At 48.0% G+C, this 27,198-nt stretch overlaps 1 protein-coding gene across 3 annotated transcripts in view; it reads right to left on the bottom strand.

Annotated features, from left to right (window-relative positions):
* LOC134948394 (HAUS augmin-like complex subunit 7) overlaps positions 1 to 27,198 on the bottom strand; it is an 83,708-nt gene that overhangs the window by 30,564 nt on the left and 25,946 nt on the right. For all 3 annotated transcript variants that reach the window (XM_063936336.1, XM_063936334.1, XM_063936335.1), the window contains 3 exons: positions 15,017 to 15,084; positions 9,388 to 9,449; positions 8,799 to 8,908 (listed from right to left, as the gene is read on the bottom strand). In XM_063936336.1, the coding sequence (XP_063792406.1) occupies positions 8,799 to 8,908; positions 9,388 to 9,449; positions 15,017 to 15,084 (240 nt within the window). The remainder of the gene's footprint in view (positions 1 to 8,798; positions 8,909 to 9,387; positions 9,450 to 15,016; positions 15,085 to 27,198) is intronic.

The following is a 27,198-nucleotide window of genomic DNA, read 5'->3' as shown; positions in this document are numbered from 1 at the left end:
AAAACCTAACAAATACTTTTCTTTATAGTGAACTCAGGAGAGCCCACTAAGTGCATCCAGCTCAGGCCGGGCACAGATTCTAACTGAGGTATGGAGGAGGGGCATAGAGGGAGGAGCCAGTGCACACCAGATGTAGTACCTAATCTTTTCTTTAAAGAAGTGCCCAGTCTCCTGCGGAGCCCGTCTATTCCCCATGGTCCTTACGGAGTACCCAGATCCACTAGGACGTCAGAGAAATAGGTCAGAACATAGGCCCTCATTCCGAGTTGTTCGCTCGTTATTTTCCTTCGCATCGGTGCGATTTTCCGCTAACTGCGCATGCGCAATGTTCGCACTGCGGCTGCGTCAAGTAAATTTGCTAAGAAGTTTGGTATTTTACTCACGGCATTACGAGGATTTTTCTTCGTTCTGGTGATCGGAGTGTGATTGACAGGAAGTGGGTGTTTCTGGGCGGAAACTGGCCGTTTTATGGGTGTGTGTGAAAAAACGCTGCCGTTTCTGGGAAAAACACGGGAGTGGCTGGAGAAGCGGGGGAGTGGCTAGGCGAACGCTGGGTGTGTTTGTGACGTCAAACCAGGAACTAAACTGACTGAACTGATCGCAGTGGCAGAGTTAGTCTCGAGCTACTCAGAAACTGCTAAGAAATTTCTATTCGCAATTTTGCGAATCTTCGTTCGCAATTCTGCTAAGCTAAGATTCACTCCCAGAGGGCGGCGGCCTAGCGTGTGCACTGCTGCGAAAAGCGGCTAGCGATCGAACAACTCGGAATGAGGGCCATAGTGTTTGGTATCCACATGTACAGTAATTCAAGGGCAATATTCCGATCGCAGTTTGCAGATAATCGCATGCTCCTGTGCATAGTTATGCGCAGGAATACAATATTCATATCTCACTGTATGTACTGTACTCCTGATATTCGGCGGGAACCCAGTGGAAGACACCTGCAAGTACACCTGGACTAAGCATCGCCCACCTGTTCAAACCAACCTATGACCCCTCACATGCTGTAAATGACCTGCCCTTTGACCTATGGATGAAGAGCTTTCAGTTTCCTTTCTTTCATGCTTTGGACTATTGTATAAAATAAAAGGTCTCCTGGCTGGCCTCAGTCTATTTTCTGAAGGTCATCTTACCAGACTGACTGCGGACCGGATCCAGCTGGCGCAGGCGAACAAACGTATGTATCCATTGGTTGTAGCTTCTTCTCTAATTGTTGTTGTATATTCTGTGTTTACCCCTTTTAAGTAAATATTTGTTGCTGCGTTGGACCACAGCATAACATTTCTCTATCGTCCTAAGTGGATGCTGGGGTTCCTGAAAGGACCATGGGGAATAGCGGCTCCGCAGGAGACAGGGCACAAAAAAGTAAAGCTTTACTAGGTCAGGTGGTGTGCACTGGCTCCTCCCCCTATGACCCTCCTCCAGACTCCAGTTAGATTTTGTGCCCGAACGAGAAGGGTGCAATCTAGGTGGCTCTCCTAAAGAGCTGCTTAGAGAAAGTTTAGTTTAGGTTTTTTTTCTTTACAGTGAGTCCTGCTGGCAACAGGATCACTGCAACGTGGGACTTAGGGGGAAAGTAGTAAACTCACCTGCATGCAGAGTGGATTTGCTGCTTGGCTACTGGACACCATTAGCTCCAGAGGGATCGAACACAGGCCCAGCCGTGGAGTCCGGTCCCGGAGCCGCGCCGCCGACCCCCTTGCAGATGCTGAAGCGTGAAGAGGTCCGGAAACCGGCGGCTGAAGACTCCTCAGTCTTCATAAGGTAGCGCACAGCACTGCAGCTGTGCGCCATTTTCCTCTCAGCACACTTCACTGGGCAGTCACTGAGGGTGCAGAGCGCTGGGGGGGGGCGCTCTGAGAGGCAAATATAAACCTTATACAAGGCTAAAAATACCTCACATATAGCCCATAGGGGCTATATGGAGATATTTAACCCCTGCCTGACTGGAAAAATAGCGGGAGAAGAACCCGCCGAAAAAGGGGCGGGGCCTATCTCCTCAGCACACGGCGCCATTTTCTGTCACAGCTCCGCTGGTCAGAACGGCTCCCAGGTCTCTCCCCTGCACTGCACTACAGAAACAGGGTAAAACAGAGAGGGGGGGCACATTAATGGCTATATATATATATATTAAAGCAGCTATAAGGGAGCACTTAATATAAGGATATCCCTTGTATATATAGCGCTTTGTGGTGTGTGCTGGCAGACTCTCCCTCTGTCTCCCCAAAAGGGCTAGTGGGTCCTGTCTTCATTAGAGCATTCCCTGTGAGTTTGCGGTGTGTGTCGGTACGTGGTGTCGACATGTATGAGGACGATATTGGTGTGGAGGCGGAGCAATTGCCAAATATGCAGATGTCACCCCCCAGGGGGTCGACACCAGAATGGATGCCTTTATTTGTGGAATTACGTGATGGTTTATCTTCCCTTAAACAGTCAGTTGAGGACATGAGGCGGCCGGACAATCAATTAATGCCTGTCCAGGCGCCTCAAACACCGTCAGGGGCTGTAAAACGCCCTTTGCCTCAGTCGGTCGACACAGACCCAGACACGGGCACTGATTCCAGTGACGACGGTAGAAATTCAAACGTATTTTCCAGTAGGGCCACACGTTATATGATTTTGGCAATGAAGGAGACGTTACATTTAGCTGATACTACAGATACCGTAAAACAGGGTATTATGTATGGTGTGAAAAAACTACAAACAGTTTTTCCTGAATCAGAAGAATTAAATGACGTGTGTGATGAAGCGTGGGTTGCTCCTGATAAAAAGTTGATAATTTCAAAAAAGTTATTGGCATTATACCCTTTCCCGCCAGAGGTTAGGGCGCGCTGGGAAACACCCCCTAAGGTGGACAAGGCGCTCACACGCTTATCCAAACAAGTGGCGTTACCCTCTCCTGAGACGGCCGCACTTAAGGATCCATCAGATAGAAAGATGGAAGTTATTCAAAAGAATATATACACACATGCAGGTGTTATACTACGACCAGCTATAGCAACTGCCTGGATGTGCAGTGCTGGAGTAGTTTGGTCAGAATCCCTGATTGAAAATATTGATACCCTAGATAGGGACAATGTTTTACTGTCGTTAGAACAAATAAAGGATGCATTTATCTATATGCGTGATGCACAGAGGGATATTTGCACACTGGCATCTCGGGTGAGTGCTATGTCCATTTCAGCCAGAAGAGCCTTATGGACACGACAGTGGACAGGCGATGCGGATTCAAAACGTCACATGGAGGTTTTGCCGTATAAAGGGGAGGAGTTATTTGGAGTTGGTCTATCAGACTTGGTGGCCACGGCTACTGCCGGGAAATCCACTTTTTTACCTCAAGTCACTCCCCAACAGAGAAAGGCACCGACCTTTCAACCGCAGCCTTTTCGCTCCTACAAAAATAAGAGAGCAAAGGGCTTGTCGTACCTGCCACGAGGCAGAGGAAGAGGGAAGAGACACCAACAGGCAGCTCCTTCCCAGGAACAGAAGCCCTCCCCGGCTCCTGCAAAAACCTCAGCATGACGCTGGGGCCTCTCAAGCGGACTCGGGGACAGTGGGGGGCCGTCTCAAAAATTACAGCGCGCAGTGGGCTCACTCGCAGGTAGACCCCTGGATCCTGCAGATAATATCTCAGGGGTACAGGTTGGAATTAGAGACGGATCCTCCTCATCGTTTCCTGAAGTCTGCCTTACCAACCGTCTCTTCCGAAAGGGAGAGGGTGTTGGAAGCCATTCACAAGCTGTACGCTCAGCAGGTGATAGTCAAAGTACCCCTATTACAACAAGGAAAGGGGTATTATTCCACTCTATTTGTGGTACCGAAGCCGGATGGCTCGGTAAGGCCTATTCTAAATCTGAAGTCCTTGAACCTCTACATAAAAAAGTTCAAGTTCAAGATGGAGTCACTCAGAGCAGTGATAGCGAACCTGGAAGAAGGGGACTTTATGGTATCCTTGGACATCAAGGATGCGTATCTACACGTTCCGATTTACCCCGCACACCAGGGGTACCTCAGGTTCATTGTTCAAAACTGTCACTATCAGTTTCAGACGCTGCCGTTCGGATTGTCCACGGCGCCTCGGGTCTTTACCAAGGTAATGGCCGAGATGATGATTCTTCTTCGAAGAAAAGGCGTATTAGTTATCCCATACTTGGACGATCTCCTAATAAGGGCAAGGTCCAGAGAACAGCTGGAGACAGCTTTAGCACTATCTCAAGAGGTGCTAAGACAACACGGGTGGATTCTGAATATTCCAAAATCCCATTTAATCCCGACAACTCGTCTGCTGTTCCTAGGAATGATTCTGGACACGGTTCAGAAAAAGGTTTTCCTTCCAGAGGAAAAAGCCAAGGAGTTATCCGATCTGGTCAGGAACCTCCTAAAACCAGGAAAAGTGTCAGTACATCAATGCACAAGAGTCCTGGGAAAAATGGTGGCTTCTTACGAAGCAATTCCATTCGGCAGATTCCATGCAAGAATATTCCAAAGGGATCTGTTGGACAAATGGTCAGGGTCGCATCTGCAGATGCACCTGCGAATAACCCTGTCACCAAAGACAAGGGTGTCACTTCTGTGGTGGTTGCAGAAGGCTCACCTATTAGAAGGCCGCAGATTCGGCATTCAGGATTGGATCCTGGTGACCACGGACGCCAGCCTGAGAGGCTGGGGAGCAGTCACACAAGGAAGAAACTTCCAGGGAGTATGGACGAGTCTGGAAAAGTCTCTTCACATAAACATTCTGGAACTAAGAGCAATCTACAATGCTCTAAGCCAGGCGGAACTTCTCCTGCAAGGAAAGCCGGTGTTGATTCAGTCGGACAACATCACGGCGGTCGCCCATGTAAACAGGCAGGGCGGCACAAGAAGCAGGAGTGCAATGGCAGAAGCTGCCAAGATTCTTCGCTGGGCGGAGAATCACGTGATAGCACTGTCAGCAGTGTTCATCCCGGGCGTGGACAACTGGGAAGCAGACTTCCTCAGCAGACACGATCTTCATCCGGGAGAGTGGGGTCTACATCCAGAAGTCTTCAACATGTTAATAGACCGTTGGGAAAGACCAATTGTAGACATGATGGCGTCTCGCCTCAACAAGAAACTGGACAAATATTGCGCCAGGTCAAGAGATCCACAGGCAATAGCTGTGGACGCACTGGTAACTCCTTGGGTGTACCAGTCAGTGTATGTGTTTCCTCCTCTGCCGCTCATACCAAAGGTATTGAAGATCATACGGCAAAGAAGAGTAAGAACAATACTAGTGGTTCCGGATTGGCCGAGAAGGACTTGGTATCCGGAACTTCAAGAGATGCTCACGGACGAACCGTGGCCTCTACCTCTGAGAAGGGACCTGCTACAGCAGGGTCCCTGTCTTTTTCAAGACTTACCGCGGCTGCGTTTGACGGCATGGCGGTTGAACGCCAGATCCTAAAAGGGAAAGGCATTCCAGAAGAAGTCATTCCTACCTTGATTAAGGCACGGAAGGAAGTCACCGTGAAACATTATCACCGCATTTGGCGAAAATATGTAGCGTGGTGCGAGGATCGGAGGGTTCCGACGGAGGAATTCCAACTGGGTCGTTTCCTACATTTCCTGCAATCAGGATTATCTATGGGTCTCAAATTGGGATCCATTAAGGTTCAAATTTCGGCCCTGTCAATATTCTTCCAAAAAGAATTGGCCTCTGTCCCTGAGGTCCAGACTTTTGTCAAGGGAGTACTGCATATACAGCCTCCTGTGGTGCCTCCGGTGGCACCGTGGGATCTAAATGTAGTTTTAGATTTCCTCAAATCCCATTGGTTTGAACCATTGAAAAAGGTGGATTTGAAATATCTCACATTGAAAGTGACTATGTTACTAGCCCTGGCCTCTGCCAGGAGAGTATCTGAATTGGCGGCTTTATCTTATAAAAGTCCTTATCTAATCTTCCATTCGGATAGGGCAGAACTGCGGACTCGTCCGCATTTTCTCCCTAAAGTGGTATCAGCATTTCATCTGAACCAACCTATTGTGGTGCCTGCGGCCACTAGCGACTTGGAGGACTCCAAGTTGTTGGACGTTGTCAGAGCCTTAAAAATATACATTGCAAGGACGGCTGGAGTCAGAAAATCTGACTCGCTGTTTATATTGTATGCACCCAACAAGTTGGGCGCACCTGCTTCAAAGCAGTCGATTGCTCGTTGGATTTGTAACACAATTCAACTTGCACATTCTGTGGCAGGCCTGCCACAGCCTAAAACTGTAAAAGCCCACTCCACAAGGAAGGTGGGCTCATCTTGGGCGGCTGCCCGAGGGGTCTCGGCATTACAACTCTGCCGAGCAGCTACGTGGTCGGGGGAGAACACGTTTGTAAAATTTTACAAATTTGATACCCTGGCAAAGGAGGACCTGGAGTTCTCTCATTCGGTGCTGCAGAGTCATCCGCACTCTCCCGCCCGTTTGGGAGCTTTGGTATAATCCCCATGGTCCTTTCAGGAACCCCAGCATCCACTTAGGACGATAGAGAAAATAAGAATTTACTTACCGATAATTCTATTTCTCGGAGTCCGTAGTGGATGCTGGGCGCCCATCCCAAGTGCGGATTATCTGCAATACTTGTACATAGTTATTGTTAACTAATTCGGGTTATTGTTAAGGAGCCATCTTTAAGAGGCCCTTTCTGTTGTCATACTGTTAACTGGGTTTAGATCACAAGTTGTACGGTGTGATTGGTGTGGCTGGTATGAGTCTTACCCGGGATTCAAAATGCCTCCCTTATTGTGTATGCTCGTCCGGGCACAGTACCTAACTGGAGTCTGGAGGAGGGTCATAGGGGGAGGAGCCAGTGCACACCACCTGACCTAGTAAAGCTTTACTTTTTTGTGCCCTGTCTCCTGCGGAGCCGCTATTCCCCATGGTCCTTTCAGGAACCCCAGCATCCACTACGGACTCCGAGAAATAGAATTATCGGTAAGTAAATTCTTATTATAACTACTGGTGCCGCATTCCATTTCTGTTAAGGGTTTAAGGTGTATTCAGCCACACGTGTAGCTACATTGTGCTCACTGCGTGTCGGCGTGCTTACGCAAACGTGTATACATAATCATAAGGATTTAGCGCATACACTTGGCGGCCGCAACGGCCCGAACCACTGTACAATAAGGTATTGGTTTTTCCTAAAAGTTAATAGAACTTAACAAGACGGACAAAGTTCGAGAGAAGAAAATAGACAGACAGTGGTGAGATTAACACCAGCTCACACATAACAAGGCAAACCAGGCTAACTAGCTTGAAAACTCAGAAACAGCTGAATAACATTACTGAACCAAGTAATAATGCAGTACTTAACCAAGTAACAAGGCAGTACTGAACTAAGTAACAACTGCAGGAAAACAAAGCGCTGGGCGGGCGCCCAGCATCCTTTACGGACTACGAGAAAAGGATTTACTGGTAGGTAATTAAAATCTTATTTTATCTTACGCCCTAGAGGATGCTGGGGACCACATTAGTACCATGGGGCAGTACCAAAGCTCCTAGTACGGGAGGGAGAGCGCGGAGGCTCCTGCAGAACTGATTGGCCTCTGAGGACCTAAAGTTTGGTCAAAGTATCGAACTTGTAGAACTTAGCAAACGTGTTCGACCCTGACCAAGTAGCTGCTCTGCAAAGCTGTAAAGCCAAGACACCCCGGGCAGCCGCCCAGGAAGAGCCCACCTTACGAGTAGAGTGGGCCTTAACACATTTTGGACACGGTAAGCCTGCTATAGATTAAGCATGCTGAATAGTAAACCTGATCCAGCGAGAAATCGTCAGCTTAGAAGCAGGACACCCAACCTTGTGGGGAACATAAAAGACAAACAGAGCGTCCGGAGCTCAGTGTCCTGTCAGCGGAGATAGTGGCCATTAACCTCAGAGGGTTGGACACTACTACCCCCCCCCCCCAAAGCCCCCCAGTCCCACGAAGCAGGGTGACTGTTGCCAGCAGCCTCCCTGTATCTAACTCTATTTAAAATAATACAACTAGAAAAACTCCTAGGAGCTCCCCTAGCTGTGACCGGCTCCTCCGGGCACATTTTCTAAACGGAGTCTGGTAGGAGGGGCATAAAGGGAGGAGCCAGCCCACACTATTAAACTCTTAAAGTGCCCATGGCTCCCAAGCGACCCGTCTATACACATGGTACTAATGTGGACCCCAGCATCCTCTAGGACGTAAGAGAAATAATAAGTTTCTAAAAAGATAACGCACAATGGTATCTCTCATCTAACCCCTTCCTGAGTGATAATTACACCCACTGACATTCTTTATGGACTATATCGGCGCAACATCACAACCACCGACGAACAGCAGCGCAAAATTGGCTTAAGGGTGATACTAAAAAATAATGGACGTCCCTGGACACGACTGCGCCCATCTGTGTGTGTGGGGGCAGGGGGAAGGGGGAGGGGTAAATTCCCTTTATCACATAGTGCTAGGTGTCATCTGCCCGGACACAGCAGTACAGGATCAATCACGGCAGGGGTAAGAGGAAGGAAGGTCATTTACCTGCTCTGTATTAACATGAGAAATATACACAGCCAAGGAAAAGATATTGTATAGTGAAGAAAATAAATGTAAGTTTTCTGCAGTTATATGTACAGTGTACTCTAGTCTGTAACAGCAGCTTATACACCATGTACCAGTTCTAACGTTCCCTCAGAGTACGGAAACCACAACACAGAATTACAAAGCTGTTGCCATGGGATACGGATTTGGTAGAAATAATGAATTATTGTCAATGTGTTCAACAAATACCCCAGAAATCAAACATTTGAAGTGGCATGTACCTACCTGTGAGAGGAAGATTCCATCGCTGAATTGCCGGGTACGTGTGTAGGGCTCGGTAGAACATCCAGTAAATGTCCCATAAACGAGAGCTGTCTGCACGGGCTGACATGTCCCTGAAGGGGGAAATAATATGTATTTTATAACAGGAAAGTTATAAAGCAGGATAAAAATGCAACAGCTGTTGTGTTTACTTCATGCAGTGTACGAGTATATATGGGTTGGGGTCGGGTATATATGGGTTGGGGTCGGGTATATATGGGATGGGGTCAGGTATATATGGGATGGGGTCAGGTATATATGGGATGGGGTCAGGTATATATGGGATGGGGTCAGGTATATATGGGATGGGGTCGGGAAACTGATCACATTGCCGCTGCGTGCATAAAGCCCTGTGCTGTAAAAGTAGTTCCTCAGTGGACAGTTTGCCCGTCATGCTGACTGCGTGTCACCGGATTGGGAACTGGACACCGAGCTGCCCCAGTTTGGAAGTAATTCTCACCAGTTTGGGATTGAACAAGACAACCCCAGAGTATGGAAAGGAATCCAATGTTCTCTTCAAGGCTGAAAACACTTCATAAAACATCTACTCTACCTTTATGAGATCCACGTCCTCAGAACGACACAGCATCAGCTCAAAGCCAAGTTTTGCCATTTCTGCCAAACATCAAGAAGAAGAAACATGAATTTACATACTAGCAAAAAGGTTTACCCACCCCATCATCTGTCAGGTAACACCACCTACAAGTCTTCTACAGGACACGTCTGAGTCACCTTCCCACCAAAGACCAGAACCACGGAGGCAAATAGTTTCACCAGACAGAAGTTGGTGGACGTGTTACCAGACGACCACAGGGCCTTCCAAGTTTCCATGCCCAGGACACAGGATCTTGGTTAGCCATTATAAACGGGGAAATTAAAGTTCTCCAATATATGAGATAAATTCACTTCAAGTTATACAGGTTTCTGTGGATGATGTTTTACTAGCTTCTCTTACGGGACAGTAAGGAATACCCCCACCCCAACAATGCTATAGCGGCACCGTAACCCATTTACCTATGAAAGTATTAGTTGCATTGTTTGATTTGTAAACATATTTCAGTGTGGCAGGATATGACCATTACCATTTTCCCTTTATTTCTTCATGCTGATATTCGCCATTTATGATTATAAATAAAATAACATGCGACTACCATGGCAGCCACAGTCACCTGGCCCACGAGGAGAGAGCTTCTGGAGCAGCCTTCTGAGCTTGGTCTGCATTATGCACAGTAAAATCTTCCCACACCTTCCCCTCCACGCATGCACACGAAACACTGAGAGCTGCAAGTGTACACGTGTCTGATAGACAACGGTCTTCCCCTCCAGAGAGATTTTGAAAAAGACAAATTGTATGAGGCATGGTATTTAAGAAAAAAAGAAAAAAATTGCACTCCTCGCAATCCAACATCAATATCACTCATGTACACATTACATACAGAACAGATACTTTGTTTTTTTGCCATTTTCAGAGATTACCAGTTGTGTTTTCCCTATATCTGACACAGGTGATCACCACACAGTAGTGTCTCGGAGGGGCACATTAGTTGACTCCTCTGTAAAATGCTGCTGACCACACAACAGCCTATTAAGTCATTATAGGGTACTAAGGGGGCCCCATCCAAATGTGGATGCCCTAACTGTATGAAAGCCTGGTCTGTACTTCATGATATTCCTGTAGTGTAGCGGTCATTGTCTGGTGATCACATTTATTACCAGGCAACAACGTCTATGGGAGCACATCATTTGAAAGGAAGTATTGGCACCTTTCCATCAAGGGCGCCCCCATCTTTCTAGGTCAGTGATGGCTAACCTTGACACTCCAGCTGTTGAGCTACACATCCCAGCATGCCCTGCATCAGTTTTATCAAGGCCAAATAGCAAAACTGTAGCAGGGCATGCTGGGAATGTGTAGTTCAACAACAGCTGGAGTGTCAAGGTTAGCCATCACTGTTCTAGGTGCAGGGTGGAGAAGATAGTGGGTAGTACGGATGATGTAATGGTTAGCATTACTACCTCACAGCAATGAGGTCATGGGTTCAATACCCACCATGGCTCTATGTGTGTGTGGAGTTTGTATATGCTTCCCGTACTTGCGTGGGAAGCGAGGGTTCATCACCAGATTGCTATTGTGTGACACAGTGGTGGATAAAAGATACCTTTATGGGGTTTAACCCATTGTGTGGAAAGTACGCCTCTTCAATGAAACAAATATCGCCTTCTCTGTGTGTCATGTGCAGTTAAAAAAAAAAAAAAACTTTACTACACATATATGTTATTCTTTCTTTATGGTAACATCCACACGAGAGGAAAGAGCATCCTGTTGAAGAAGGCAGAAAGCGGTCCACGTAGCAGTGTGGAATCCACCCTAGGGATGCACTGCTAAGTATTAATTTTTTAATTTGTTTAAGCGCCTGTTGTCTTTTTAGGACAAACAGAGAGTCTGATTTTCTGTGATGAGCAGTTCCCTTCACATAAATTTTCAGAACCCTTACAATATCCAAGGACTTTGATGGAATTGAGGAGTCAGTAGCAACTGGCACCACAATAGGTTGATTGATATGAAAAGCCGACAACCTTTGGAAGGAACTGTTGACGTGTCCGGAGCTCAGCTCTATCTTCATGGAAGATCAAGTAGGGACTTCTACAAGACAAAGCCCCCAACTCCGAAACACATCTAGCAGAAGCTAAGGCCAACAAAGTGACAACCTTCCACGTGAGGAACTTGACCTCAACCTCCTGTAGAGGCTCGAACCAATGCGATTGGAGGAACTGCAACACCACGCTAAGATCCCAGGGCGCCGAAGGAGGCACAAAGGGAGGCTGGATGTGCAGAACCCCTTTCAAGAAAGTCTGAACCTCAGGGATGAAAGCCAGCTGTTTCTAAAAGAAAATGGATAAGGCCGAAATCTGGACCTTTACGGATTCCAACCTCAGGCCTATATCCACACCTGCTTAAAGGAAGAGGAGAAATTGACCCAGTTGAAACTCCACCGTAGGAAACTTCTTGGATTCACACTAAGATACATACCGTTTCCAAATGCGATGGTAATGTTTACTGCATCAGGGTAGGGATAACCTTGTTCGGAATGCCCTTCCGAGCTAGTATCTGACGTTCAGCCTCCAATCCATCAAACGCAGCCACGGTAAGTCTTGATAGGCGAACGGCCCCTGCTGTAGCAGGTCCTCCCAAGAGGGAGAGGCCTTGGATCTTCCAGCAGTAGACCCAGAAGGTCTGCTTACCAAGCCCTTCTTGGCCAATCCAGAGCGATGAGGATTGCCTGAACTCTTGTTCTCCTTATGAGCTTTAGGATCCTTGGAATGAGTGGAAGTGGAGGGAACACGTACACCGACTGGAACACCCATGGAGTCACCAGGGCGTCCACAGCCACTGCTTGCGGGTCTCTTGACCTGGAACAATACCTCCAAAGCTTCTTGTTGAGATGGGAGGCCATCATGTCTATTTGAGGTACACCCCAAAAAATTTGTCACCTCCGTGAACACCTCCGGATGGAGGCCCCACTCTCCTGGATGGAGATTGTGTCTGCTGAGGAAGTCTGCTTCCCAGTTGTCCACTCCTGGAATGAAAGTTGCTGACAGCGCCAACGCGTGCTTTTCTGCCCACAGGATGATCCTTGTTAACTCCGACATTGCAGCTCTGCTCTTCGTTACGCCCTGTTGGTTTATGTAGGCCACCGTCGTTACATTGTCCGACTGCACTTGAATGGCCAGATTTCGCAGAAGATGTGCCGCTTGGAGAAGACTGTTGTACGCGGCTCTTAGCTCCAGAATGTTTATTGGAAGACTGGATTCCAGACTTGACCACCTGCCTTGGAATGTTTCCCCTTCAGTGACTGTGCCCCATCTCCTGAGACTTACATCCGTGGTTAGAAGGATCCAGTCCTAAATTCCGAACCTACGGCCCCCCAGAAGGTGAGGCATTTGCAGCCACCAGAGGAGTGAAATCCTTGCTTTCGGCGACAGACGTATCCTCTGGTGCATATGTAGATGAGAACCCGACCACTTGTCTAGGAGGTCCAGTTGGAAGGATCGAGCATGAAATCTGCCATACTGTAGAGCCTCATTGGAGGCAACCATCTTTCCCAGAAGGCGAATGCACTGATGAACCAATACCCGGGCAGGCTTCAAGACATCCCGGACCATCGATTGTATCACCAACGCCTTCTCCCCCGGTAGCAACACTCGCTGCACGTGTCGAGGATCATCCCCAGGAAAGACAACCTCCTCGTCTGTTCCAAATGTGACTTTGGAAGGTTCAGGATCCAACCATGTTCCCTGAGCAGACGAGTCGTGAGAGCAATGGACTGCAACAACCTCTCCCTGGACGATGCCTTTATCAGTAGATCGTCCAGATATGGAATTATGCTCACTCCCTGTCTGCGGAGGAGAACCATCATCTCTGCCATCACCTTGGTGAACACCCTCGGTGCTGTGGAGAGCCCGAATGGCAGTGCCTGGAACGGAGAGTGACTGTCTAACAGTGCATGTCTTAGATAAGCCTGGTGCAGCGGCCAGATTGGAATGTGGAGGTACGCATTCTTGATATCCAGGGGGGTCTCTGCAGTCTTATCTCTAATACATACCGAGTAACCACAGAGTTTGCACAGATGATCGATGCTGCATCTTTGTAGAGACGCCGCCAGTGGATGTGACATCAGCATATAATCACAGAACCGCTGCGTACAGACACGCCGTCATGACGGGATCTGCAGACACCTCTGAATCAGGCCAGCAGTTGGTTATACACGGTGTGACTGCTCCCATCTGCCGGCTTCACCTGGCTTTATTCCGTATCTCCACTGCTGCAATTGTAGGTGATAGTGCGACACGGCAGACGCCATAGAGAGCTACACTGAAGGAGGCAATGAAACATAAAACCCGTAACAAACCTCTCCGATTACATTACGTCTTATACAACATGCCTGACTGAGGATCTAAGGGTAATTTTACACTAGAAAAACACAGACCTGTTACATTTTCCAGAGTCCTTATCACAGGTCATGCAGTGCAGTAAGTGTTGTACTCTGTGACCGCTGTAATAGTCTGACAAGGGGTAATATGGATTTATAAACATAATAACAGTAACCCTTCATAGTTTATGAAGGGTTGTAGCGATAGTTACCCCGGCCGCAGTGACATTTCCATACCGGACATGCATTCATGCTGCAGATATGCCAGAAACAAAACACAGCCCCAACATGTGCCTCCACCTCACCCACATCATCTGCAGCCCCAGCACCGACCCCTCCTCCTCCCGGTCACCCACTGCTCACCCCACACACAGGGTCTCGCCCCTTCCTTTCAGACGGATTCACCTTCTCCCTCTGCCAGTAAGTGGCCACGTGTCTCCGGTGCCTCCGCTCTGAGCGCTGCGGGACTGTATGATGGTTCCTGCCATTTCCTGGTTACTGCTGCTACTTGTTGCAGAGTTCCAGGAGGGTAAGTAACCTGGGGCTGCAGCATACTCATATGGAGGAGGGGGTACAGAGTATGTGGTATAGTTCAGTCGGGCGCCCTCCGGTGGCTGGCAGCAGTATACTGTGTATTGTGACTACCGTATATTGAAAAAAAAATAAAATCTGCATTTCTCTCTCCACTGTCCCTGTCTGGGAGGCAGTCACTTTACCGCCTGTCGGGATCCCGGCGGTCAGAATCCCGACACCAGCTGAAATACCGGTAGTCGGCCCTCTTCGGTGTTGATCCACGCCACCACGTGGTGGGGAATAGAACTCTATGGCAACCAAAGGTCGCCCTGGGCCCGAAGCGCAGCGAACCCACAAGGGGACATGCTTCACTTGCTGCCGGGATTCCGGCTATCGGGCTCTCTGCATCGGTCTCCTGACCACCGGGATTCCGACCGACAGGATCTCGTACTGATCCCCCCTATCTGCCCCTTACCACTCCACACCCTCCCCAGTGCATATGTACCCCAACCTTCCCACCCTCTCTCTTTCTCTCCCTGTCCCTACCCCCACTCTCTCTCCCTATTTGGAGTATAATTAACTTTTTAGTACACATTAAAAGTAAATAATCAGGAAAGCACAATACTGTATCCATTACAGCCTTTGGCAAAACATACCTAGAAAGCATAACCAGAGATATTAAAATCATTAAAATGGCCTAATGTAAAAGGCAACAAGGTTTGGACACAGCACAAAATGTACCTTTAACTTTATTTTCTACTTGGGATTCCTTCAGAGAAGAGAACTGATCCTGAAGCGGAGGGTAAACGCTACAAAGAAACAAATACAATAAGATAAAGATTATGACGTGTCTGTTTTTTGTTTTACCAGACTGATACAGTAAATAACGAGATTTATGGTAAGAACTTACCGTTGTTAAATCTCTTTCTGCAAGGTACACTGGGCTCCACGGGGAATAACATCGGGGTGTAGAGTAGGATCTTGATCCGTGGCACCAACATGCTAAAAGATTTGACTGTTCCCAGAATGCATAGCACCGCCTCCGTGCTCAGGAGCTCAGTTTTGTTAACCAGTCCACTGCAGTAGCAGGTAAAAGAGACGACAACCGTTAGTAGCCACATACACCACATTCTCACGACAGGAGAAGGTGTCAGCGGCTAATGCCATACAAACCCAAAGAAGGTAAGTGCGTCAGGGTGGGCGCCCTGTGGAGCCCAGTGTACCTCGCAGAAAGATTTAACAATGGTAAGTTCTTAGCATAAATCTCGTTTTCTGCTGCGGGGTACACTGGGCTACCCAGGGAATAACATTGTGGATGTCCTAAAGCAGTTCCTCATGGGAGGGGACGCACTGTAGCAGGTACAAGAACCCGGCGTCCAAATGAAACATCCTGGGAGGCGGATGTATCAAAGGCATAGAACCTTATGAACGTGTTCACTGAGGACCACATAGCCACCATGCACAATTGTTCAAGGGTCACACCACGGCGGGCCGCCCAAAAAGGTCCAACCGACAGTAGAATGGGCTTTGATGGTAGCAGGAGCTGGAAGGCCAGCCTGTACATAAGCATGTGCAATCACCATTCTAATCCATCTGGCCAGGGACTGCTCGTGAGCAGGCCAGCCACGTTTGTGAAAACCAAACAGTACAAAGAGAGAATCAGACTTCCTGATGGGAGCTGTCTTCTTCACGTAGATATGGAGAGCCTGTACCACATCCAAAGACCGCTCTTTGGAAGACAATTCAGGAGAGAGACAAAGGCTGGAACCACAATCTCCTAATTAAGGTGGAAAGAAGACACCACCTTAGGTAGGTACTCGGGACGTGTTCTAAGAACCGCCCGGTCACGGTGAAAAATCAGATAGGGGGACCTACAAGACAAGGCACCCAAATCCGACACTCGTCTAGCAGAGGCAATAGCCAAAAGAAACACCACCTTAAGAGAAAGCCACTTAAGGTCCGCAGATTCAAGAGGCTCAAACGGAGACTCCTGTAAAGCCTCCAGAATCACCGACAGATCCCAAGGGGGCACAGGCGGGATGTAAGGAGGTTGAATCCGTAACACACCCTGGGGTAAATTTACTAAGATGGGAGTTCAATTTAATATGGGATGTTGCCAATAGCAACCAATCAGATTTCAGGTATTATCTTCTAGAAGGTGCTAGATAAAAGGAGAAGTAGAATCTGATTGGTTGCCATGGGCAACATCCCATCTTAAATAGAACTCCCATCTTAGTAAATTTAACCCCCTGAGTGAATGTATGAACATCAGGCAGAGTGGCAATTTCTCTCTGAAACCAAACTGAAAAGGCAGAAATATGAACCTTGATGGAGGCCAGACAAAGGCCTAAGTCCAGGCCCTGTTGTAGAAAGGCCAAATGTTTGGCCGTACTAAACTTGTAAGCGTCATGATTATTAGATGCTCACCAAGCAAAGTAAGAATTCCAGACCCTATGGTAAATCTGAGCAGAAGCCGGCTTACAGGCCTTCAACATAGTCTGAATGACCGCCTCAGAAAAACTCTTGGCCCTTAGTACAGAAGCTTCAAGAGCCACGCCGTCAAAGCCAGACGGGCCAAATCCTGGTAAACACAAGGGCTCTGAACGAGGAGGTCTGGTCGTTGTGGAAGCAGAAGAGGACGCTCCAATGAGAGACCCTGAAGGTCTGAGAACCAATGCCATCTGGGCCACGCTGGAGCGATCAATAGTAGGATTCCTCCTTCTTGCTTGAACTTCCTTATTACTCTGGGCAGGAGGGACACTGGAGGGAACACGTAGGGCAGCCGAAAATTCCATGGAATTGCCAGAGCGTCCATGAACGCTGCTTGAGGATCCCTTGTCCTTGCTCCGAAGACCGGAACCTTGGGATTGTGTCGAGACGACTACAGGAGGAGGCCCCATTTGTCCACTAGGAGTTAAAATACTTCTGGATGGAGGCTCCACTCTCCGGCGTGTACGTCCTGATGACTGAGGAAACCCGCTTCCCAGTTTAGGACTCCCGGGATGAACACTGCCAATATGGCTGGTAGATGGCGTTCTGCCCACTGAAGAATTCTGGATACTTCCTTCATTGCCATGCGGCTTCGAATACCGCCTTGATGATTTATGTACGCCACCTTGGTGGCGTTGTCAGACTATACTTGAACAGGTCTGTTCTGTATTAAATGCTGGGCCAAGTTCAGAGCATTGAACACCGCCCGCAGTTCCAGAATGTTTATCGGGAGGAAAGACTCCTCCTTGGTCCACCGACCCTGAAGTGAGTGTTGCTCCAACACCGCGCCCCAACCTCTCTGACTGTCATCCGTTGTCAGAAGGACAGAGTTGGAGATCCAGAAGGGACGACCCCTGCTCAATCGTTGGTCCTGAAGCCACCAGCTCAGTGACAGACGGACCTCCGGAGACAAGGAGATCATGTGAGACCTGATCCGGTGAGGCAGGCCGTCCCACTTGGCAAGAATCAATTTCTGTAGAGGGCGGGAATGGAATTGAGCGTACTCCACCATATCGAATGCAGACACCATGAGACCTAGCACTTGCATCGCCGAATGTATCGACACTTGCAGACGAGATAGGAAGCATCAAATCTTGTCCTGAAGTTTCAGGACCTTCTCCTGAGACAAGAACAACCGCTGGTTGCGAGTGTCTAACAACGCCCCCAGGTGCACCATGCTCTGTGCAGAGACCAGGGAAGATTTCTTCCAATTGATGAGCCACCCGTGGGCTTGCAGAAACTGGAGCATCAGATCCAGATGGCATAAGAGAATTTCTGGGGAATTTGCCAGGATCAACAAGTCGTCCAGATATGGGAGGATCCTGACCTCTTGACGGAGGAGTACAGCCGTCATTACCGCCATGACCTTCGTGAAGACTCGCGGGGCCGTGGTCAAGCCAAAAAGGTAACACCCAAAATTGGTAATGGAGGTTGCCAACAGCAAACCTCAGATATTGCTGATGCGACATTGCAATAGGAATGTGCAGGTAAGCATCCTGTATGTCCAGGGAGACCATGTAATCCCCGGGTTCCAAACCCAGAACAATAGAGCGAAGGGTTTCCACACGAAACTTGGAGACTCTCACATATTTGTTCAAGGACTCGAGGTTGAGAATGGGCCGAGAGGACTCATTCGGTTTCGGGACTAGGAACAGCGGTGAATAGTACCCCTTGCCTCTCTGAACCAGAGGCACCTGTACTACCACTCCTGTGTCCAGGAGGGACTGTACCACCGAATGAAGTTTTTGCCTTCACCTGATCCGAAGGGACGTCTGTCAGGCAAAATCGATGAGGGGGACGATTCTTGAAGGATACGGCGTAACCTCGAGTGACGACTTCCCGTACCCAGGCATTGGAAATGGTCTTCAACCATTCCTGGGTAAACCCTAGAAGTCGGCACCCCACCCTGGGATCCCCCCAGAGGGAGGCCCGCCCCATCATGCAGCAGGCTTGACCGTATTTGAAGCAGGCCGACAGGCAGCCAAGGCCCGTTTAAGTTTGAGCTTAGCAGTTTTGGAAGTGCGAGCATGTTTCGGGTACGCCTGACCTTTTCCTTTACCTGAAGGACGAAAGGAGTGAAAGGAAGTACTCTTAGCCTTCGGTACCAAAGGAGCAGTGCTAGGTAGACACGCTGTTTTAGCAAAAGCTAAGTCAGCCACTATCTTGTTGAGGTCCTCTCCAAAAAGAATGTCTCCCTTAAAAGGAAGCACCACCAGGGTTTTCTTAGAGTCCAGATCCACAGACCAGGACCGTAACCAGAGAATCCGGCGAGCCAAAATGGACGTAGTAGAAGCCTTGGCCGCCAGAATACCGGCATCAGAAGCCGCCTCCTTAATGTAATGAGATGCTGTGACACTATACGAGAGACATTGTCTAGCATTATCAGAAAAGTTGGATGGCAGCTCTGCTTCCACCTCCTGAGCCCAAGCTTCAATAGCCTCTGCAGCCCATGTTGCTGCAATAGTGGGCCGATGCACGGCACCTGCTAGGGTGTAAATCGCTTTTAAACAGCCCTCCACACGCTTATCCGTCGGTTCTTTCAGAGAAGTGACGGTAGTTACAGGCAGAGCCGAGGACACCACCAGCTGCGCCACTTGCAAATCCACTGGCGGGGTGTTTCCCAATTTTTACTTAGCTCTGCAGTGATGGGACAGCAAGCCAGCATCTTCTTGTGAGGTGTGAATTTCTTTCCTGGATTTTCCCAGGATTTCTGACGTATTTCAACTAAATGGTCAAAATGAGGTAAAAATAGGATTTTGGTACTTACCAGGTAAATCCTTTTCTTTGAATCCATAGGGGGCACTGGAGTACTCTTGGGATATGGACGATGCGTAGCAAAGGAAGGCACATTTAAATATTTAAATGAGCAACCCTCCTCTTCCCTCCTCCAAACTCCCAGGATCCTCAGTGTTTTTTGTTACTGAGCCGAATAGGAGCGACAGAGAAGTGAACAATGGAGAATTACATACATTATAAAATAACGGACAACCATAAAAAGTTGACACATAACGTTACTGACAACTAAACAGTTGACACCATAACCGATAGAACTTGAAAGTTTAAACCAGTCGGTGAGAATGTGTTACCATAAGATCCCCTGAACTTACCACAAACCAGGTAAAACTGCTCTGGGTGGGCGTCCAGTGCCCCCTATGGATTCAAAGAAAAGGATTTACCTGGTAAGTACCAAAATCCTATTTTCTTTTTCATCCACTAGGGGCCACTGGAGTACTCTTGGGACGTACCAAAGCTTCCCCCGTGGGCGGGAGAGCTGTTTGGCACCTGTAACACTAGGCGGCCAAAGCTAGAAGCTGATGCCGCAAACGTATCAAACTTGTAAAAGCGCACAAACGTGTGCACTGCTGACCATGTAGCCGCACGGCAAAACTGCGTCGTAGAAGCCCCACGACCAGCTGCCCATGAAGTTCCCACAGAACGTGTGGAATGAGCTGTTACTAATGTAGGCGGCTGTAACCTAGCATGAAGGTAAGCCTGACGTATGGACAGTTTAATCCATCTGGATAAAGTCTGCTTAGAAGCTGGCCAACCCATCTTGGCAGCATCAACGTATTCGTCTTACGAAATGTAGACGTTCGGGATACATAAACGCGTAATGCGCGTACCACAACCAAAGTTCCAGAATTTCCTGTTAACACAGGAACTACTATTGGTTGATTGATGTGAAAAGATGACACTACCTTTGGCAAGAAAGCGGGATTCGTCCGAAGATCTGCTCTGTCATCATGAAACATTAAATACGGTGGCTTGCATGACAAGGCACCCAAAGTTGAAACACGACTTGCCGAAGCTAGGCTAGAAGAAAAATAGTTTTCCAAGTGAGAAACTTAATATTCACTTGTTGTAAGGGTTCAAAATATGAAGACTGGTTGAAATCTAAAACCAGCTTCAAGTCCCATGGCGCTGTAGGTGGAATGAATGGAGGCTGTACTCTGAGGACACCATGCAGAAAAGTGTGTATAGACGGCAATAGAGCCAATCGTCTTTGAAAGTAAATTGACAAAGCAGATACCTGCACCTTTAGTGTAGATAAACGCAGTCCTCCATCTAACCCCGTCTGTAGAAATAACAAAAGACGGAATAACTTGAAAGTTCAGAGCTTCACACCAACCTATATAGGCACGCCCAATTCTGTAATAATGAGCTGCCGTAACTGGCTTCCTAGCTCGTACATGGTTGGTATAACAGTTTTTTGTTTTTTGTTTTTTTTTCTGGAATGCCCTTTCTTCTTAAGAGTGCGGTCTCAATAGCCACCCCGTCAAACGCCGCCGTGCTAACTCGGGGTAAAGGAACGGACCCTGTTGTAAGAGGTCCGGACGTAGTAGGAGCGGACAAGGATCGTCTGCGAGTAGTCCGCGGAGATCTGAGAACCAAGCTCTCGGAGACCAATGAGGCGCTACTAGTATGACTGTGGCGGACTTTCTTGTGATCCGTTTTAGCAACAAAGGGAGGAGCGGAAACGGTGGAAATAGATACACGAGGCTGTATGGCCACGCGATTGTGAGAGCATCCGCCGCCACTGCCGTTGGATCGGATCTTGCGTTCTGGACACATACTGGGGCGTTTGGCGATTGTGGAGAGATGCCATCAGGTCCACTTGAGGGCAACCCCACCTGTGGACCAGCATGTGAAACACTTCTGGATTTAATGCCCCTTCCTCTGCATTAAAATCCCGACGGCTGAGATAATCCACCCTCCAGTTGACCACTCCCGGAATGAACACTGCCGACAATAACACTTGGTGATGCTCGGGCCAAATGAGGATTCGAGCTACTTCCCGCATTGCCATGCGGCTTCTCGTTCCTCCTTGTTTGTTGATGTACGCGACCGCCGTCGCGTTGTCTGACTGCACCTGGACAGTCTGAGACCGAAGCATGTGCACTGCTTGCCGTAGCGCATTGTAAATTGCCCGTAGTTTCAGGACATTTATAGACAGCAATCTTTCGTGATCCGCCCAGAGACCCTGGAGCTGACAATTTTGAACTACAGCTCCCCAACCTCTGAGTCTAGAGTTCGTCATTAGAACTATCCAATTCCAGGCGCCGAATCGTTTTCCTGCGGTTAGATTGTGTACTTTGAGCCACCAGAGTAGAGATACTCTGGCCCGTGGCGACAACCTCACCCTGTGGTGAATCTGCAGATGCGAGCCCGACCACTGTGCGAGCACATCCAGTTGAAAAGGACGTGAGTGAAATCTGCCGAACTGAAGCGCTTCGAAAGCCGTCACCATTGTGCCTAAGAGGCGAATGCACAAATGTACCGAGACTGTGCGTGGCTTGAGCACGAATTGTACCAGATGACGAATACTCTGTACTTTATGTTCTGGTAGGTAATTTCTTTGATCTACCGTATCGAGAATCATTCCTAGGAATTGAAGTCATTGAGACGAATTCAGAAGTGATTTCTTGAAGTTGACAATTCCACCGTGTTGAACTAGTACATTGTACGTTAGTAATGTATTTTGAAGGAGTATTTGTTGAACTAGCGCTGTGATGAGAAGGTTATCTAAGCACAGAACCATTATCACCAGCCGGTATCTGAGAATAACTTATCACAGACATCACCCCTGTGACAACCCGAGGCGCTGATGAGAAACCAAACAGGAGAGCTTGAATGATGGACTGCTAACGTCTAAGTATGCCAGATGAAGTGGCAAAATTTTGAACGTGTAAGAACGCATTCTTGACTTCTAGGGAGAATATGATTTCAGTGGTTGTAAACCTGCAATCACTGACTGCATGAATTCCACTGATTGAGCCACTTTCGGTATATAACAGTCGGCCGGCTGCGGTACTACAAAAAATATTGTAATAACCTTGAATCTAGGAGACACTGAATTGCGGTCTACAGAACTGCCTTTGTGTCTTCTGACACAGGCTGGCTAGTTTTGGATCTAGCCTTGACAAACCACAGCAAAGGTGGTAGACAATGGAACTCTATGTGTGATTGAACACTAATTATGTAATAGCAGATCTGTGGATTTCAGTAATAATGTCGAATGAGACATCAGAAGAATTGCTTGCACAAAAGAAGAAACAAGACAATTAAAAAACTTGCCATGCCATTGGCTTGTCAGCAGCCGTTGTGTCTGAACGACGGTTAAACCACCTTCTCGACCACGTGTAGTCGTGTCGTGTGTTGTAGGACAACTGGAAAAGACTGAGGTTTAAAAGATTTGAACCCTGGTGCAGTTTTGTAAGAACTGGTGTGGCAATGGCTGTAAATAGACTCTCACGCCGGAGCGTGAGAACTGAAACTTTCCAATTTAGGTGTAAATAACACATTTCCGTGTAAGGCCACGCAAAGCGTCTGTCAACCACAAAGAGTGATGGTGGACTACGAGATCTAACATGGCTGACAGCTATAGCAGACATGCGGATAATTCTCAGGCGATATACCAATGTGAGTAACAAGCCGTCGAAACTGTTCTGAGGCCAGAACTAGCTATTAACTACGACTATAATGTCGGTAACCCAAACCCCAACTACAGCATAGACATTGCCTTTAGCATAGGTGGAATGTCCACTCTGACTAGTCATTAAGTGTAGGTGCAAGTGGGACCTGGACAGTTTTGACACCAAGAAATGCTGTCATAGACTCTGGTATAGTGAATGGTTGAATAATAGAATTAGAACAATGAACACACACACACACACACACACACACACACACACCCGCACAGGCGCTCGCTGCGTTCTATCCTATAGGAACGCTTGCATTTGAAATAGGTTCCTTAGTGGCATTAAAAACTCAGAACCTTGCGTCTGGCATTGAATCTTTTTGTACCCCCCAGCCGATGTTAGCATGCGCCCTCTGATGGGTACTGTTTATTTATTATTTATTATCAGTTATTTATATAGCGCACACATATTCCACAGCGCTCTCACAGAGAAAACATGACCCTCCAGATGAGCATGTGACTTCGTTATAAACAGTTAGATGTAGCCGCCCAAATAGGATTAGGATATATGTACGGATGCGGATTGGTATTCCCACTGTGCACGTGGATTCCCTTAGATAAGTAACGTGTACATAAACTAGAAAAGTATTGCTGCACACTTTCTTGTGACAGAAAAGTCCTAACACCACCCCTGCTCCTCTAGTGGGGAAGTGTTGTAGGACCGCAGAAAAATTTCCTGGACAAAGAAACAGGAAATTGAGTTAAAATTAGAGATGTGCACCGGAAATTTTTCGGGTTTTGTGTTTTGGTTTTGGGTTCGGTTCCGTGGCCGTGTTTTGGGTTCGAACGCGTTTTGGCAAAACCTCACCGAATTTTTTTTGTCGGATTCGGGTGTGTTTTGGATTCGGGTGTTTTTTTCAAAAAAACCCTAAAAAACAGCTTAAAAATCATAGAATTTGGGGGTCATTTTGATCCCAAAATATTATTAACCTCACTAACCATAATTTCCACTCATTTTCAGTCTATTCTGAACACCTCACAATATTATTTTTAGTCCTAAAATTTGCACCGAGGTCGCTGGATGACTAAGCTCAGCGACCCAAGTGGCCGACACAAACACCTGGCCCATCTAGGAGTGGCACTGCAGTGTCACGCAGGATGGCCCTTCCAAAAAACACTCCCCAAACAGCACATGACGCAAAGAAAAATGAAAGAAAAAAGAGGTGCAAGATGGAATTGTCCTTGGGCCCTCCCACCCACCCTTATGTTGTATAAACAGGACATGCACACTTTAACCAACCCATCATTTCAGTGACAGGGTCTGCCACACGACTGTGACTGATATGACGGGTTGGTTTGGACCCCCACCAAAAAAGAAGCAATTAATCTCTCCTTGCACAAACCGGCTCTACAGAGGGAAGATGTCCACCTCATCATCATCCTCCGATTCATCACCGTGTACATCCCCCTCCTCACAGATTATCAATTCGTCCCCACTGGAATCCACCATCACAGCTCCCTGTGTACTTTGTGGAGGCAATTGCTGCTGGTGAATGTCTCCATGGAGGAATGGATTATAATTCATTTTAATGAACATCATCTTCTCCACATTTTCTGGAAGTAACCTCGTACGCCGATTGCTGACAAGGTGAGCGGCGGCACTAAACACTCTTTCGGAGTACACACTTGTGGGAGGGCAACTTAGGTAGAATAAAGCCAGTTTGTGCAAGGGCCTCCAAATTGCCTCTTTTTCCTGCCAGTATACGTACGGACTGTCTGACGTGCCTACTTGGATGCGGTCACTCATATAATCCTCCACCATTCTTTCAATGGTGAGAGAATCATATGCAGTGACAGTAGACGACATGTCCGTAATCGTTGGCAGGTCCTTCAGTCCGGACCAGATGTCAGCATCAGCAGTCGCTCCAGACTGCCCTGCATCACTGCCAGCGGGTGGGCTCGGAATTCTGAGCCTTTTCCTCGCACCCCCAGTTGCGGGAGAATGTGAAGGAGGAGATGTTGACAGGTCGCGTTCCGCTTGACTTGACAATTTTCTCACCAGCAGTTCTTTGAACCCCTGCAGACTTGTGTCTGCCGGAAAGAGAGATCCAAGGTAGGTTTTAAATCTAGGATCGAGCACGGTGGCCAAAATGTAGTGCTCTGATTTCAACAGATTGACCACCCGTGAATCCTTGTTAAGCAAATTAAGGGCTCCATCCACAAGTCCCACATGCCTAGCGGAATCGCTCAGTGTTAGCTCCTCCTTCAATGTCTCCAGCTTCTTCTGCAAAAGCCTGATGAGGGGAATGACCTGACTCAGGCTGGCAGTGTCTGAACTGACTTCACGTGTGGCAAGTTCAAAAGGTTGCAGAACCTTGCACAACGTTGAAATCATTCTCCACTGCGACAGGTGCATTCCACCTCCTATATCGTGGTCAGTTGTATAGGCTTGAATGGCCTTTTGCTGCTCCTCCAACCTCTGAAGCATATAGAGGGTTGAATTCCACCTCGTTACCACTTCTTGCTTCAGATGATGGCAGGGCAGGTTCAGGCGTTTTTGGTGTTGCTCCAGTCTTCTGTACGTGGTGCCTGTACGCCGAAAGTGTCCCGCAATTCTTCTGGCCACCGACAGCATCTCTTGCACGCCCCTGTCGTTTTTTAAATAATTCTGCACCACCAAATTCAAGGTATGTGCAAAAGATGGGACGTGCTGGAATTTTCCCAGATTTAATGCACACACAATATTGCTGGCGTTGTCCGATGCCACAAATCCACAGGAGAGTCCAATTGGGGTAAGCCATTCTGCGATGATCTTCCTCAGTTGCCGTAAGAGGTTTTCAGCTGTGTGCGTATTCTGGAAAGCGGTGATACAAAGTGTAGCCTGCCTAGGAAAGAGTTGGCGTTTGCGAGATGCTGCTACTGGTGCCGCCGCTGCTGTTCTTGCGGCGGGAGTCAATACATCTACCCAGTGGGCTGTCACAGTCATATAGTCCCGAGTCTGCCCTGCTCCACTTGTCCACATGTCCGTGGTTAAGTGGACATTGGGTACAACTGCATTTTTTAGGACACTGGCGAGTCTTTTTCTGAGGTCTGTGTACATTTTCGGTATCGCCTGCCTAGAGAAATGGAACCTAGATGGTATTTGGTACCGGGGACACAGTACCTCAATCAAGTCTCTAGTTGGCTCTGCAGTAATGATGGATACCGGAACCACGTTTCTCACCGCCCAGGATGCCAAGGCCTCAGTTATCCGCTTTGCAGCAGGATGACTGCTGTGATATTTCATCTTCCTCGCAAAGGACTGTTGGACAGTCAATTGCTTGGTGGAAGTAGTAAAAGTCGTCTTACGACTTCCCCTCTGGGATGACCATCGACTCCCAGCAGCAACAACAGCAGCGCCAGCAGCAGTAGGCGTTACACGCAAGGATGCATCGGAGGAATCCCAGGCAGGAGAGGACTCGTCAGAATTGCCAGTGACATGGCCTGCAGGACTATTGGCATTCCTGGGGAAGGAGGAAATTGACACTGAGGGAGTTGGTGGGGTGGTTTGCGTGAGCTTGGTTACAAGAGGAAGGGATTTACTGGTCAGTGGACTGCTTCCGCTGTCGCCCAAAGTTTTTGAACTTGTCACTGACTTATGATGAATGCGCTGCAGGTGACGTATAAGGGAGGATGTTCCGAGGTGGTTAACGAACTTACCCCTACTTATTACAGCTTGACAAAGGCAACACACGGCTTGACACCTGTTGTCCGCATTTCTGTTGAAATACTTCCACACCGAAGAGCTGATTTTTTTTTGTATTTTCACCAGGCATGTCAATGGCCATATTCCTCCCACGGACAACAGGTGTCTCCCCGGGTGCCTGACTTAAACAAACCACCTCACCATCAGAATCCTCCTTGTCAATTTCCTCCCCAGCGCCAGCAACACCCATATCCTCCTCATCCTGGTGTACTTCAACACTGACATCTTCAATCTGACTATCAGGAACTGGACTGCGGGTGCTCCTTCCAG

This window comes from Pseudophryne corroboree, chromosome 8 (assembly GCF_028390025.1).
Source record: "Pseudophryne corroboree isolate aPseCor3 chromosome 8, aPseCor3.hap2, whole genome shotgun sequence".
Lineage (NCBI taxonomy): Eukaryota > Metazoa > Chordata > Amphibia > Anura > Myobatrachidae > Pseudophryne > Pseudophryne corroboree.
This window is presented reverse-complemented; position numbering and strand designations above follow the sequence as displayed.